General features: G+C 39.4%; 1 protein-coding gene across 1 annotated transcript in view; it reads right to left on the reverse strand.

The window, feature by feature from the left end:
• The window catches only part of pibf1 (progesterone immunomodulatory binding factor 1), a 104,809-nt gene that overhangs the window by 30,327 nt on the left and 56,681 nt on the right, over nucleotides 1–17,801 (reverse strand). Inside the window, exons 10-12 of the mRNA XM_064958695.1 lie at nucleotides 3,733–3,898; nucleotides 2,104–2,254; nucleotides 1,240–1,330 (exon numbers count right to left, since the gene is read on the reverse strand). Of these exons, the coding sequence (XP_064814767.1) occupies nucleotides 1,240–1,330; nucleotides 2,104–2,254; nucleotides 3,733–3,898 (408 nt within the window). The remainder of the gene's footprint in view (nucleotides 1–1,239; nucleotides 1,331–2,103; nucleotides 2,255–3,732; nucleotides 3,899–17,801) is intronic.

A 17,801-nucleotide genomic window follows, 5' to 3' on the forward strand; every position in this document is an offset into this window, starting at 1 on the left:
CCCTATAGAACCCTATATAGTGCACTACTTTAGACCAGGGCCCTATAGAACCCTATTCCCTATATAGTGCACTACTTTAGACCAGGGCCCTATAGAACCCTATATAGTGCACTACTTTAGACCAGGGCCCTATAGAACCCTATTCCCTATATAGTGCACTACTTTAGACCAGGGCCCTATAGAACCCTATATAGTGCACTACTTTAGACCAGGGCCCTATAGAACCCTATTCCCTATATAGTGCACTACTTTAGACCAGGGCCCTATAGAACCCTATATAGTGCACTACTTTAGACCAGGGCCCTATAGAACCCTATTCCCTATATAGTGCACTAGTTTAGACCAGGGCCCTATAGAACCCTATATAGTGCACTACTTTAGACCAGGGCCCTATAGAACCCTATATAGTGCACTACTTTAGACCAGGGCCCTATAGAACCCTATATAGTGCACTACTTTAGACCAGGGCCCTATAGAACCCTATTCCCTATATAGTGCACTACTTTAGACCAGGGCCCTATAGAACCCTATATAGTGCACTACTTTAGACCAGGGCCCTATAGAACCCTATTCCCTATATAGTGCACTACTTTAGACCAGGGCCCTATAGAACCCTATATAGTGCACTACTTTAGACCAGGGCCCTATAGAACCCTATTCCCTATATAGTGCACTACTTTAGTCCAGGGCCCTATAGAACCCTATATAGTGCACTACTTTAGACCAGGGCCCTATAGAACCCTATTCCCTATATAGTGCACTACTTTAGACCAGGGCCCTATAGAACCCTATATAGTGCACTACTTTAGACCAGGGCCCTATAGAACCCTATATAGTGCACTACTTTAGACCAGGGCCCTATAGAACCCTATATAGTGCACTACTTTAGACCAGGGCCCTATAGAACCCTATATAGTGCACTACTTCAGACCAGGGCCCTATAGAACCCTATATAGTGCACTACTTCAGACCAGGGCCCTATAGAACCCTATATAGTGCACTACTTTAGACCAGGGCCCTATAGAACCCTATATAGTGCACTACTTTAGACCAGGGCCCTATAGAACCCTATTCCCTATATAGTGCACTACTTCAGACCAGGGCCCTATAGAACCCTATATAGTGCACTACTTTAGACCAGGGCCCTATAGAACCCTATTCCCTATATAGTGCACTACTTTAGACCAGGGCCCATAGTGAATAAGAGGCCGTTCGGGGCCCCGTCAGGTCAGATCTCACCTCTGCCTGAGTCGTCTCTTGGCGGTTGTGGGAACGTTGGCACCATAGCCGTAGGAGAACAGAACTCTCTCTGCTTCCTCCTCATTATCAACTGACCAGAGAGACAACAACCAACGGAAATAATGAATGGTTACATTTCATAACGGAAAATATTGCATCAGAGCAGAGTGTGTGTATCACTGTCGATCACTGCTACTGGTATTATCCTAACGTCATGAGAACATTACTTTCAGCAGTAGTCCCTCCAGGACAGCCGACAGTAGACAGAGTGTGTGTGTGTGTGTGTGTGTGTGTGTGTGTGTGTGTGTGTGTACCTATAACAGCAGCAGTAGTCCCTCCAGGACAGCCGACAGTAGACAGAGTGTGTGTGTGTGTGTGTGTGTGTGTACCTACAACAGCAGCAGTAGTCCCTCCAGGACAGCCGACAGCCGGACAGTAGACAGAGTGTGTGTGTGTGTGTGTGTGTGTGTGTGTACCTATAACAGCAGCAGTAGTCCCTCCAGGACAGCCGACAGCAGACAGAGTGTGTGTGTGTGTGTGTGTGTGTGTGTGTGTACCTATAACAGCAGCAGTAGTCCCTCCAGGACAGCCGATAGTAGACAGAGTGTGTGTGTGTGTGTGTGTGTGTGTGTACCTATAACAGCAGCAGTCGTCCCTCCAGGACAGCCGACAGTAGACAGAGTGTGTGTGTGTGTGTGTGTGTGTGTGTGTGTGTGTGTGTGTGTGTGTGTGTGTGTGTGTGTGTGTGTGTACCTATAACAGCAGCAGTAGTCCCTCCAGGACAGCCGACAGTAGACAGAGTGTGTGTGTGTGTGTGTGTGTATCACTGCTACTGGTATTATCCTAACGTCGTGAGGACATTACTTTCAGCAGCCTGCATGGTGACATCGTCCAGCTCCTGCTCCAGTTTCTCGTAGGTCTGTAGTCTGGCCTGCTGCTCAGCATTCTGGGCCTGGAGTTCCGTTATCTGCTTCTCTGAGGACGCCTGAAGCCTGTACAACTCCTTGGTCATGACCTGATGGAAGACCCGGGGAAGTTATTATTATTTATTTTTATTTTTTACCTTTATTTAACCAGGCAAGTCAGTTAAGAACTAATTCTTATTTTCAATGACGGCCTAGGAACAGTGGGTTAACTGCCTTGTTCAGGGGCAGAACGACAGATTTGTACCTTGTCAGCTCGGGGATTCGAACTTGCAACCTTTCGGTTACTAGTCCAACGCTCTAACCACTAGGCTACCCTGCCCCCCGGGCTCAGCAAGCTGTATGTAACACCCTGGACCGGAGCTAAGGGCTGTATGTAACACCCTGGACCAGAGCTAAGGGCTGTATGTAACACCCTGGACCAGAGCTATGGGCTGTATGTAACACCCTGGACCGGAGCTAAGGGCTGTATGTAACACCCTGGACCAGAGCTACGGGCTGTATGTAACACCCTGGACCGGAGCTAAGGGCTGTATGTAACACCCTGGACCAGAGCTACGGGCTGTATGTAACACCCTGGACCGGAGCTAAGGGCTGTATGTAACACCCTGGACCAGAGCTACGGGCTGTATGTAACACCCTGGACCAGAGCTAAGGGCTGTATGTAACACCCTGGACCGGAGCTAAGGGCTGTATGTAACACCCTGGACCGGAGCTAAGGGCTGTATGTAACACACTGGACAAGAGCTAAGGGCTGTATGTAACACACTGGACAAGAGCTAAGGGCTGTATGTAACACCCTGGACCGGCGCTAAGGGCTGTATGTAACACCCTGGACCGGAGCTAAGGGCTGTATGTAACACCCTGGACCGGAGCTAAGGGCTGTATGTAACACCCTGGACCGGAGCTAAGGGGCTGTATGTAACACCCTGGACCGGAGCTATGGGCTGTATGTAACACCCTGGACCGGAGCTAAGGGCTGTATGTAACACCCTGGACCAGAGCTAAGGGCTGTATGTAACACCCTGGACCAGAGCTAAGGGCTGTATGTAACACCCTGGACCGGAGCTAAGGGCTGTATGTAACACCCTGGACCAGAGCCAAGGGGCTATACGTAACACCCTGGACCAGAGCTAAGGGCTGACACCCTGGACCAGAGCCAAGGGGCTGTATGTAACACCCTAGACCAGAGCTAATGGGCTGCCCATCTAGGACGTTCTAACAACCAAAATGCTTAGGATTCCAGTAGTCTGGTTTTCTGGTTCCTCCTCTGGGCCCTGGTCTAAAGTAGTGCACTATATAGGGAATAGGGTTCTATAGGGTCCTGGTCTAAAGTAGTGCACTATATATAGGGAATAGGGTTCTATAGGGCTCTGGTCTAAAGTAGTGTACTATATATAGGGAATAGGGTTCTATAGGGTCCTGGTCTAAAGTAGTGCACTATATAGGGAATAAGGTTCTATAGGGCTCTGGTCTAAAGTAGTGCACTATATAGGGAATAAGGTTCTATAGGGCTCTGGTCTAAAGTAGTGCACTATACAGGGAATAGGGCACCATTTGGGACCCCAACCTCTAGCTTCTTCTGGTGTTTCTCTGTCTCCATCTGACACTGTTCCAGGTTCCTGGCGGTCTCCTCCTGTACCATCTGAGAGCGCTCTGTCTCAAAGCTCCTCAGCTTCAACTGGTTCAGGAGCTCTGCCACCCGGCTGTCTGTCCCCGTCTGGACACCACGGAACCTGGGGACACACACAGTTATATATATTTAACCTGGGGACACACAGTTATATATATTTAACCTGGGGACACACACACAGTTATATATATTTAACCTGGAGACACACACAGTTATATATATTTAACCTGGGGACACACAGTTATATATATTTAACCTGGGGACACACACACAGTTATATATATTTAACCTGGGGACACACACAGTTATATATATTTAACCTGGGGACACACACAGTTATATATATTTAACCTGGGGACACACACAGTTATATATATTTAACCTGGGGACACACACAGTTATATATATTTAACCTGGACACACACAGTTATATATATTTAACCTGGGGACACACAGTTATATATATTTAACCTGGACACACACAGTTATATATATTTAACCTGGGGACACACACAGTTATATATATTTAACCTGGGGACACACACACAGTTAAATATATTTAACCTGGGGACACACACAGTTATATATATTTAACCTGGGGACACACACAGTTATATATATTTAACCTGGGGACACACACACAGTTATATATATTTAACCTGGGGACACACACACAGTTATATATATTTAACCTGGGGACACACACAGTTATATATATTTAACCTGGGGACACACACAGTTATATATATTTAACCTGGGGACACACAGTTATATATATTTAACCTGGGGACACACACAGTTATATATATTTAACCTGGGGACACACACAGTTATATATATTTAACCTGGAGACACACAGTTATATATATTTAACCTGGACACACACAGTTATATATATTTAACCTGAGGACACACAGTTATATATATTTAACCTGGGGACACACACAGTTATATATATTTAACCTGGACACACACACAGTTCTATATATTTAACCTGGACACACACAGTTATATATATTTAACCTGGGGACACACACAGTAATATATATTTAACCTGGACACACACACAGTTCTATATATTTAACCTGGACACACACAGTTATATATATTTAACCTGGACACACACACAGTTCTATATATTTAACCTGGACACACACAGTTATATATATTTAACCTGGACACACACACAGTTATATATATTTAACCTGGGGACACACACAGTTATATATATTTAACCTGGACACACACAGTTATATATATTTAACCTGGGGACACACACAGTTATATATATTTAACCTGGAGACACACAGTTATATATATTTAACCTGGAGACACACAGTTATATATATTTAACCTGGACACACACACAGTTATATATATTTAACCTGGACACACACAGTTATATATATTTAACCTGGGGACACACACAGTTATATATATTTAACCTGGGGACACACACAGTTATATATATTTAACCTGGGGACACACAGTTCTATATATTTAACCTGGAGACACACACAGTTATATATATTTAACCTGGGGACACACAGTTATATATATTTAACCTGGGGACACACACAGTTATATATATTTAACCTGGGGACACACACAGTTATATATATTTAACCTGGGGACACACACAGTTATATATATTTAACCTGGGGACACACACAGTTATATATATTTAACCTGGGGACACACACAGTTATATATATTTAACCTGGGGACACACAGTCATATATATTTAACCTGGGGACACACACAGTTATATATATTTAACCTGGAGACACACACAGTTATATATATTTAACCTGGACACACACAGTTATATATATTTAACCTGGGGACACACACAGTTATATATATTTAACCTGGAGACACACAGTTATATATATTTAACCTGGGGACACACAGTTATATATATTTAACCTGGGGACACACACAGTTATATATATTTAACCTGGAGACACACACAGTTATATATATTTAACCTGGACACACACAGTTATATATATTTAACCTGGGGACACACACAGTTATATATATTTAACCTGGAGACACACACAGTTATATATATTTAACCTGGACACACACAGTTATATATATTTAACCTGGGGACACACACAGTTATATATATTTAACCTGGGGACACACACAGTTATATATATTTAACCTGGGGACACACACAGTTATATATATTTAACCTGGGGACACACACAGTTATATATATTTAACCTGGACACACACACAGTTATATATATTTAACCTGGACACACACAGTTATATATATTTAACCTGGGGACACACACAGTTATATATATTTAACCTGGGGACACACACAGTTATATATATTTAACCTGGGGACACACACAGTTATATATATTTAACCTGGACACACACAGTTCTATATATTTAACCTGAGGACACACACAGTTATATATATTTAACCAGGGGACACACACAGTTATATATATTTAACCTGGGGACACACACAGTTATATATATTTAACCTGAGGACACACACAGTTATATATATTTAATCTGAGGACACACACAGTTATATATATTTAACCTGGGGACACACACAGTTATATATATTTAACCTGGGGACACACAGTTATATATATTTAACCTGGACACACACACAGTTATATATATTTAACCTGGACACACACACAGTTATATATATTTAACCTGGGGACACACACAGTTATATATATTTAACCTGGACACACACACACACACAGTTATATATATTTAACCTGGGGACACACACACAGTTATATATATTTAACCTGGGGACACACACACAGTTATATATATTTAACCTGGACACACACACAGTTATATATATTTAACCTGGGGACACACACAGTTATATATATTTAACCTGGGGACACACACAGTTATATATATTTAACCTGGGGACACACACAGTTATATATATTTAACCTGGGGACACACACAGTTATATATATTTAACCTGGACACACACAGTTATATATATTTAACCTGGGGACACACAGTTATATATATTTAACCTGGACACACACAGTTATATATATTTAACCTGGGGACACACACAGTTATATATATTTAACCTGGGGACACACACACAGTTAAATATATTTAACCTGGGGACACACACAGTTATATATATTTAACCTGGGGACACACACAGTTATATATATTTAACCTGGGGACACACACACAGTTATATATATTTAACCTGGGGACACACACACAGTTATATATATTTAACCTGGGGACACACACAGTTATATATATTTAACCTGGGGACACACACAGTTATATATATTTAACCTGGGGACACACAGTTATATATATTTAACCTGGGGACACACACAGTTATATATATTTAACCTGGGGACACACACAGTTCTATATATTTAACCTGGACACACACAGTTATATATATTTAACCTGGGGACACACACAGTAATATATATTTAACCTGGACACACACACAGTTCTATATATTTAACCTGGACACACACAGTTATATATATTTAACCTGGACACACACACAGTTCTATATATTTAACCTGGACACACACAGTTATATATATTTAACCTGGACACACACACAGTTATATATATTTAACCTGGGGACACACACAGTTATATATATTTAACCTGGACACACACAGTTATATATATTTAACCTGGGGACACACACAGTTATATATATTTAACCTGGAGACACACAGTTATATATATTTAACCTGGAGACACACAGTTATATATATTTAACCTGGACACACACACAGTTATATATATTTAACCTGGACACACACAGTTATATATATTTAACCTGGGGACACACACAGTTATATATATTTAACCTGGGGACACACACAGTTATATATATTTAACCTGGGGACACACAGTTCTATATATTTAACCTGGAGACACACACAGTTATATATATTTAACCTGGGGACACACAGTTATATATATTTAACCTGGGGACACACACAGTTATATATATTTAACCTGGGGACACACACAGTTATATATATTTAACCTGGGGACACACACAGTTATATATATTTAACCTGGGGACACACACAGTTATATATATTTAACCTGGGGACACACACAGTTATATATATTTAACCTGGGGACACACAGTCATATATATTTAACCTGGGGACACACACAGTTATATATATTTAACCTGGAGACACACACAGTTATATATATTTAACCTGGACACACACAGTTATATATATTTAACCTGGGGACACACACAGTTATATATATTTAACCTGGAGACACACAGTTATATATATTTAACCTGGGGACACACAGTTATATATATTTAACCTGGGGACACACACAGTTATATATATTTAACCTGGAGACACACACAGTTATATATATTTAACCTGGACACACACAGTTATATATATTTAACCTGGGGACACACACAGTTATATATATTTAACCTGGAGACACACACAGTTATATATATTTAACCTGGACACACACAGTTATATATATTTAACCTGGGGACACACACAGTTATATATATTTAACCTGGGGACACACACAGTTATATATATTTAACCTGGGGACACACACAGTTATATATATTTAACCTGGGGACACACACAGTTATATATATTTAACCTGGACACACACACAGTTATATATATTTAACCTGGACACACACAGTTATATATATTTAACCTGGGGACACACACAGTTATATATATTTAACCTGGGGACACACACAGTTATATATATTTAACCTGGGGACACACACAGTTATATATATTTAACCTGGACACACACAGTTCTATATATTTAACCTGAGGACACACACAGTTATATATATTTAACCAGGGGACACACACAGTTATATATATTTAACCTGGGGACACACACAGTTATATATATTTAACCTGAGGACACACACAGTTATATATATTTAATCTGAGGACACACACAGTTATATATATTTAACCTGGGGACACACACAGTTATATATATTTAACCTGGGGACACACAGTTATATATATTTAACCTGGACACACACACAGTTATATATATTTAACCTGGACACACACACAGTTATATATATTTAACCTGGGGACACACACAGTTATATATATTTAACCTGGACACACACACACACACAGTTATATATATTTAACCTGGGGACACACACACAGTTATATATATTTAACCTGGGGACACACACACAGTTATATATATTTAACCTGGACACACACACAGTTATATATATTTAACCTGGGGACACACACACAGTTATATATATTTAACCTGGGGACACACACAGTTATATATATTTAACCTGGACACACACAGTTATATATATTTAACCTGGGGACACACACAGTTATATATATTTAACCTGGGGACACACACAGTTATATATATTTAACCTGGACACACACAGTTATATATATTTAACCTGGACACACACAGTTATATATATTTAACCTGAGGACACACACAGTTATATATATTTAACCTGGGGACACACACAGTTATATATATTTAACCTGGGGACACACACAGTTATATATATTTAACCTGGACACACACACAGTTATATATATTTAACCAGGGGACACACACAGTTATATATATTTAACCTGGACACACACACACAGTTATATATATTTAACCTGGACACACACACAGTTATATATATTTAACCTGGACACACACACAGTTATATATATTTAACCTGGACACACACAGTTATATATATTTAACCTGGGGACACACACAGTTATATATATTTAATCTGGACACACACAGTTATATATATTTAATCTGGACACACACAGTTATATATATTTAACCTGAGGACACACACAGTTATATATATTTAACCTGGACACACACACAGTTATATATATTTAACCTGGGGACACACAGTTATATATATTTAACCTGGGGACACACACAGTTATATATATTTAACCTGGGGACACACAGTTATATATATTTAACCTGGGGACACACACAGTTATATATATTTAACCTGGACACACACACACACAGTTATATATATTTAACCTGGGGACACACACACAGTTATATATATTTAACCTGGGGACACACACACAGTTATATATATTTAACCTGGACACACACACAGTTATATATATTTAACCTGGACACACACACACAGTTATATATATTTAACCTGGACACACACACACAGTTATATATTTTTAACCTGGGGACACACACAGTTATATATATTTAACCTGGACACACACAGTTATATATATTTAACCTGGGGACACACACACAGTTATATATATTTAACCTGGGGACACACACAGTTATATATATTTAACCTGGACACACACAGTTATATATATTTAACCTGGGGACACACACACAGTTATATATATTTAACCTGGGGACACACACAGTTATATATATTTAACCTGGACACACACAGTTATATATATTTAACCTGGACACACACACAGTTTTATATATTTAACCTGGGGACACACACAGTTATATATATTTAACCTGAGGACACACCCTGGGGACACACACAGTTATATATATTTAACCTGGAGACACACAGTTATATATATTTAACCTGGGGACACACACAGTTATATATATTTAACCTGGACACACAGACAGTTATATATATTTAACCTGGGGACACACACACAGTTATATATATTTAACCTGGGGACACACACAGTTATATATATTTAACCTGGGGACACACACACAGTTATATATATTTAACCTGGGGACACACAGTTATATATATTTAAACTGGGGACACACACAGTTCTATATATTTAACCTGGGGACACACAGTTATATATATTTAACCTGGGGACACACACAGTTATATATATTTAACCTGGACACACACAGTTATATATATTTAACCTGGGGACACACACAGTTATATATATTTAATCTGGACACACACAGTTCTATATATTTAACCTGGGGACACACAGTTCTATATATTTAACCTGGGGACACACACAGTTATATATATTTAACCTGGGGACACACACAGTTATATATATTTAACCTGGAGACACACAGTTATATATATTTAACCTGGACACACACACACAGTTCTATATATTTAACCTGGACACACACAGTTATATATATTTAACCTGGGGACACACACAGTTCTATATATTTAACCTGGACACACACACAGTTCTATATATTTAACCTGGACACACACAGTTATATATATTTAACCTGGACACACACACACAGTTATATATATTTAACCTGGGGACACACACAGTTATATATATTTAACCTGGGGACACACAGTTATATATATTTAACCTGGGGACACACACAGTTATATATATTTAACCTGGACACACACAGTTATATATATTTAACCTGGACACACACAGTTCTATATATTTAACCTGGACACACACAGTTATATATATTTAACCTGGACACACACACAGTTATATATATTTAACCTGGGGACACACACAGTTATATATATTTAACCTGGGGACACACACACAGTTATATATATTTAACCTGGGGACACACACAGTTATATATATTTAATCTGGACACACACAGTTCTATATATTTAACCTGGACACACACAGTTATATATATTTAACCTGGGGACACACACAGTTATATATATTTAACCTGGGGACACACACAGTTATATATATTTAACCTGGACACACACAGTTATATATATCTAACCTGGGGACACACACACACAGTTATATATATTTAACCTGGACACACACAGTTATATATATTTAACCTGGACACACACAGTTATATATATTTAACCTGGGGACACACACAGTTATATATATTTAACCTGGACACACACAGTTATATATATTTAACCTGAGGACACACACAGTTATATATATTTAACCAGGGGACACACACAGTTATATATATTTAACCTGGGGACACACACAGTTATATATATTTAACCTGGGGACACACAGTTATATATATTTAACCTGGGGACACACACAGTTATATATATTTAACCTGGGGACACACACAGTTCTATATATTTAACCTGGACACACACAGTTATATATATTTAACCTGGGGACACACACAGTTCTATATATTTAACCTGGACACACACACAGTTCTATATATTTAACCTGGACACACACAGTTATATATATTTAACCTGGACACACACACACAGTTATATATATTTAACCTGGGGACACACACAGTTATATATATTTAACCTGGGGACACACAGTTATATATATTTAACCTGGGGACACACACAGTTATATATATTTAACCTGGACACACACAGTTATATATATTTAACCTGGACACACACAGTTCTATATATTTAACCTGGACACACACAGTTATATATATTTAACCTGGGGACACACACAGTTATATATATTTAACCTGGGGACACACACAGTTATATATATTTAACCTGGGGACACACACACAGTTATATATATTTAACCTGGGGACACACACAGTTATATATATTTAATCTGGACACACACAGTTCTATATATTTAACCTGGACACACACAGTTATATATATTTAACCTGGGGACACACACAGTTATATATATTTAACCTGGGGACACACACAGTTATATATATTTAACCTGGACACACACAGTTATATATATCTAACCTGGGGACACACACACACAGTTATATATATTTAACCTGGACACACACAGTTATATATATTTAACCTGGACACACACAGTTATATATATTTAACCTGGGGACACACACAGTTATATATATTTAACCTGGACACACACAGTTATATATATTTAACCTGAGGACACACACAGTTATATATATTTAACCAGGGGACACACACAGTTATATATATTTAACCTGGGGACACACACAGTTATATATATTTAACCTGAGGACACACACAGTTATATATATTTAATCTGAGGACACACACAGTTATATATATTTAACCTGGGGACACACACAGTTATATATATTTAACCTGGGGACACACAGTTATATATATTTAACCTGGACACACACACAGTTATATATATTTAACCTGGACACACACACAGTTATATATATTTAACCTGGGGACACACACAGTTATATATATTTAACCTGGACACACACACACACAGTTATATATATTTAACCTGGGGACACACAGTTATATATATTTAACCTGGACACACACACAGTTATATATATTTAACCTGGACACACACACAGTTATATATATTTAACCTGGGGACACACACAGTTATATATATTTAATCTGGACACACACAGTTCTATATATTTAACCTGGGGACACACAGTTCTATATATTTAACCTGGGGACACACACAGTTATATATATTTAACCTGGGGACACACACAGTTATATATATTTAACCTGGAGACACACAGTTATATATATTTAACCTGGACACACACACACAGTTCTATATATTTAACCTGGACACACACAGTTATATATATTTAACCTGGGGACACACACAGTTATATATATTTAACCTGGACACACACACAGTTCTATATATTTAACCTGGACACACACAGTTATATATATTTAACCTGGACACACACACACAGTTATATATATTTAACCTGGGGACACACACAGTTATATATATTTAACCTGGGGACACACAGTTATATATATTTAACCTGGGGACACACACAGTTATATATATTTAACCTGGACACACACAGTTATATATATTTAACCTGGGGACACACACAGTTCTATATATTTAACCTGGACACACACAGTTATATATATTTAACCTGGACACACACAGTTCTATATATTTAACCTGGGGACACACAGTTATATATATTTAACCTGGACACACACACAGTTATATATATTTAACCTGGGGACACACACAGTTATATATATTTAACCTGGGGACACACACACAGTTATATATATTTAACCTGGGGACACACACAGTTATATATATTTAATCTGGACACACACAGTTCTATATATTTAACCTGGACACACACAGTTATATATATTTAACCTGGGGACACACACAGTTATATATATTTAACCTGGGGACACACACAGTTATATATATTTAACCTGGACACACACAGTTATATATATCTAACCTGGGGACACACACACACAGTTATATATATTTAACCTGGACACACACAGTTATATATATTTAACCTGGACACACACAGTTATATATATTTAACCTGGGGACACACACAGTTATATATATTTAACCTGGACACACACAGTTCTATATATTTAACCTGAGGACACACACAGTTATATATATTTAACCAGGGGACACACACAGTTATATATATTTAACCTGGGGACACACACAGTTATATATATTTAACCTGAGGACACACACAGTTATATATATTTAATCTGAGGACACACACAGTTATATATATTTAACCTGGGGACACACACAGTTATATATATTTAACCTGGGGACACACAGTTATATATATTTAACCTGGACACACACACAGTTATATATATTTAACCTGGACACACACACAGTTATATATATTTAACCTGGGGACACACACAGTTATATATATTTAACCTGGACACACACACACACAGTTATATATATTTAACCTGGGGACACACACACAGTTATATATATTTAACCTGGGGACACACACAGTTATATATATTTAACCTGGACACACACAGTTATATATATTTAACCTGGGGACACACACAGTTATATATATTTAACCTGGACACACACAGTTATATATATTTAACCTGGACACACACACACAGTTATATATATTTAACCTGGACACACACACACAGTTATATATATTTAACCTGGACACACACACAGTTATATATATTTAATGTGAGGACACAGAGACACTTTTACATTGAGTTCTTATCCAGAGACAAGACACATGAACTCTTCCCAGTGAATCTTGCATGGGGGCTGTTCAGTTAAACACGTGTGTTAAGTTGGGATAGAGAGAGTAGAGGTCTCCCTACTCTATGTTCTATTGGCCTTGTGTATCACTGACTACAAACCACCTGCAGTGATACTAGACAGGAAATGGTTCCATATTTATCACCGACTACAAACCACCTGCAATGATACTAGACAGGAAATGGTTCCATATTTATCACTGACTACAAACTACCCGCAGTGATACTAGACAGGAAATGGTTCCATATTTATCACTGACCACAAACCACCTGCAGTGATACTAGACAGGAAATGGTTCCATATTTATCACTGACCACAAACCACCTGCAGTGATACTAGACAGGAAATGCTTCCATATTTATCACTGACTACAAACCACCTGCAGTGATACTAGACAGGAAATGCTTCCATATTTATCACTGACTACAAACCACCTGCAGTGATACTAGACAGGAAATGGTTCCATATTTATCACTGACTACAAACCACCTGCAGTGATACTAGACAGGAAATGGTTCCATATTTATCACTGACTACAAACCACCTGCAGTGATACTAGACAGGAAATGGTTCCATATGTATCACTGACTACAAACCACCTGCAGTGATACTAGACAGGAAATGGTTCCATATTTATCACTGACTACAAACCACCTGCAGTGATACTAGACAGGAAATGCTTCCATATGTATCACTGACTACAAACCACCTGCAGTGATACTAGACAGGAAATGCTTCCATATTTAACAACATAATAAACACAATAACGTGATATTGTTTTGACTCATGTTGATCTATGAAACACTTGTTTCTCAATCTGACTGGTGGGTGTAAGATATGAAGCTGAGCCTGTTCAGAAGGGAAACCCAAATGCCCTGCTTCAGGCTGACGCATCAACTGAGATGGCACCAATTAGACAAGGCTAGGAACAAATCACACCTACCTGATTGGGTCTATTTAAGCTGACTGAGTCCGCTCACTCATCCTGCTGCCACTTCCTGCTGCCACTTCCTGCTCCCACTTCCTGCTGCCACTTCCTGCTCCCACTTCCTGCTGCCACTTCCTGCTACTATGAACTGGCTTCCAGTTCAGCATCGGCGCTGCTGTGCAACTAGATGTTATGAACCCAAGCATACTTCCACAGTTGTGGCAAAATGGCAACAAAGTCAAGGTATTGGAGTGGCCATCACAAAGCCCTGACCTCAATCCTGTAGAAAATGTGTGGGCAGAACTGAAAAACCGTGTGCGAGCAAGGAGGCCTACAAACCTGACTCAGGTACACCAGCTCTGTCAGGAGGAATGGGCCAAAATTCACCCAACTTATTGTGGGAAGCTTGTGGAAGGATACCCATACCATTTGACCCAAGTTAAACCATTTAAAGGCAATGCTACCAAATATTAATTGAGTGTATGTAAACCTCTGACCCACTGGGAATGTGATGAAAGAAATAAAAGCTGAAATAAATAATTATCTCTACTATTATTCTGACATTTCACATTCTTAAAATAAAGTGGTGATCCTAAATGACCTAAAACAGGGATTTCTTTTTTACTGGGATTAAAATGTCAGGAATTGTGGAAAAACTGAGTTAAAACGCATTTGGCTAAGGTGTATGTAAACTTCCTACTTCAACTGTATAAACTGTTGTTTCTCAATCAGACCGTCGGTTCATATTGTATTCTGTTTGAGGCTGACGCAGAGAGACGAGCTGTGGAGGGGAGTCACCAGTTTCTTGTTTGAGGCTGACGCAGAGAGACGAGCTGTGGAGAGGAGTCACCAGTTTCTTGTTTGAGGCTGACGCAGAGAGACGAGCTGTGGAGAGGAGTCACCAGTTTCTTGTTTGAGGCTGACGCAGAGAGACGAGCTGTGGGGGGGAGTCACCAGTTTCTTGTTTGAGGCTGACGCAGAGAGACGAGCTGTGGGGGGGAGTCACCAGTTTCTTGTTTGAGGCTGACGCAGAGAGACGAGCTGTGGGGGGGAGTCACCAGTTTCTTGTTTGAGGCTGACGCAGAGAGACGAGCTGTGGAGAGGAGTCACCAGTTTCTTGTTTGAGGCTGACGCAGAGAGACGAGCTGTGGAGAGGAGTCACCAGTTTCTTGTTTGAGGCTGACGCAGAGAGACGAGCTGTGGAGGGGAGTCACCAGTTTCTTGTTTGAGGCTGACGCAGAGAGACGAGCTGTGGAGAGGAGTCACCAGTTTCTTGTTTGAGGCTGACGCAGAGAGACGAGCTGTGGAGAGGAGTCACCAGTTTCTTGTTTGAGGCTGACGCAGAGAGACGAGCTGTGGGGGGGAGTCACCAGTTTCTTGTTTGAGGCTGACGCAGAGAGACGAGCTGTGGGGGGGAGTCAATTTCCTGTTTTACTCCTGAGTTACTGGGGGCCGCATAGACAAGTCCGGACAGGGCACATGGCATCTCTCACACGGGCTCACCACCACACGCTCCAGGGTTTCCGTTCGCCCACATCTAATTAGCGCTGGCAAATTGCCTGGTAGAAGAAAGAAAAATCCTGTTGTTTAAATGTTTTAATTTATGAAAATACCTTTTCCATTTGAGTAATTTACAGAGCATTCGGAAAGTATTCAGACCCCTGGGCTTTTCCCACATGTTGTTAAGTTAGACTTTTTCCCTCGATCTACACATAATAACCCGTAATGATGAGGCAAGAACATGTGTTGACATTTTGGCAAATTTCTTTCTTAAAAAAAAAAAATGTAATATCACATTTACATAAGTATTCAGACCCTTTACTCAGTACTTTGTTGAATTAACTTTGGCAGCGATTAAAGCCTCAAGTCTTCTTGGGTATGACGCTACAAGCTTGGTACACCTGTATTTGGGGAGTTTCTCCCATTCTTCTCTGCAGATCCTCTCAAGCTCTGTCAGGTTGGATGGGGAGTGTCGCTACACAGCTATTTTCAGGTCTTTCTAGAGATGTTTGATCAGGTTCAAGTCCGGGCTGGGCCACTCAAGGACATTCAGAGAGTTGTCCTGAAGCCACTCCTGCGTTCTCTTGGCTGTGTGC

This window comes from Oncorhynchus masou, unplaced genomic scaffold (assembly GCF_036934945.1).
Source record: "Oncorhynchus masou masou isolate Uvic2021 unplaced genomic scaffold, UVic_Omas_1.1 unplaced_scaffold_1326, whole genome shotgun sequence".
NCBI lineage: Eukaryota > Metazoa > Chordata > Actinopteri > Salmoniformes > Salmonidae > Oncorhynchus > Oncorhynchus masou.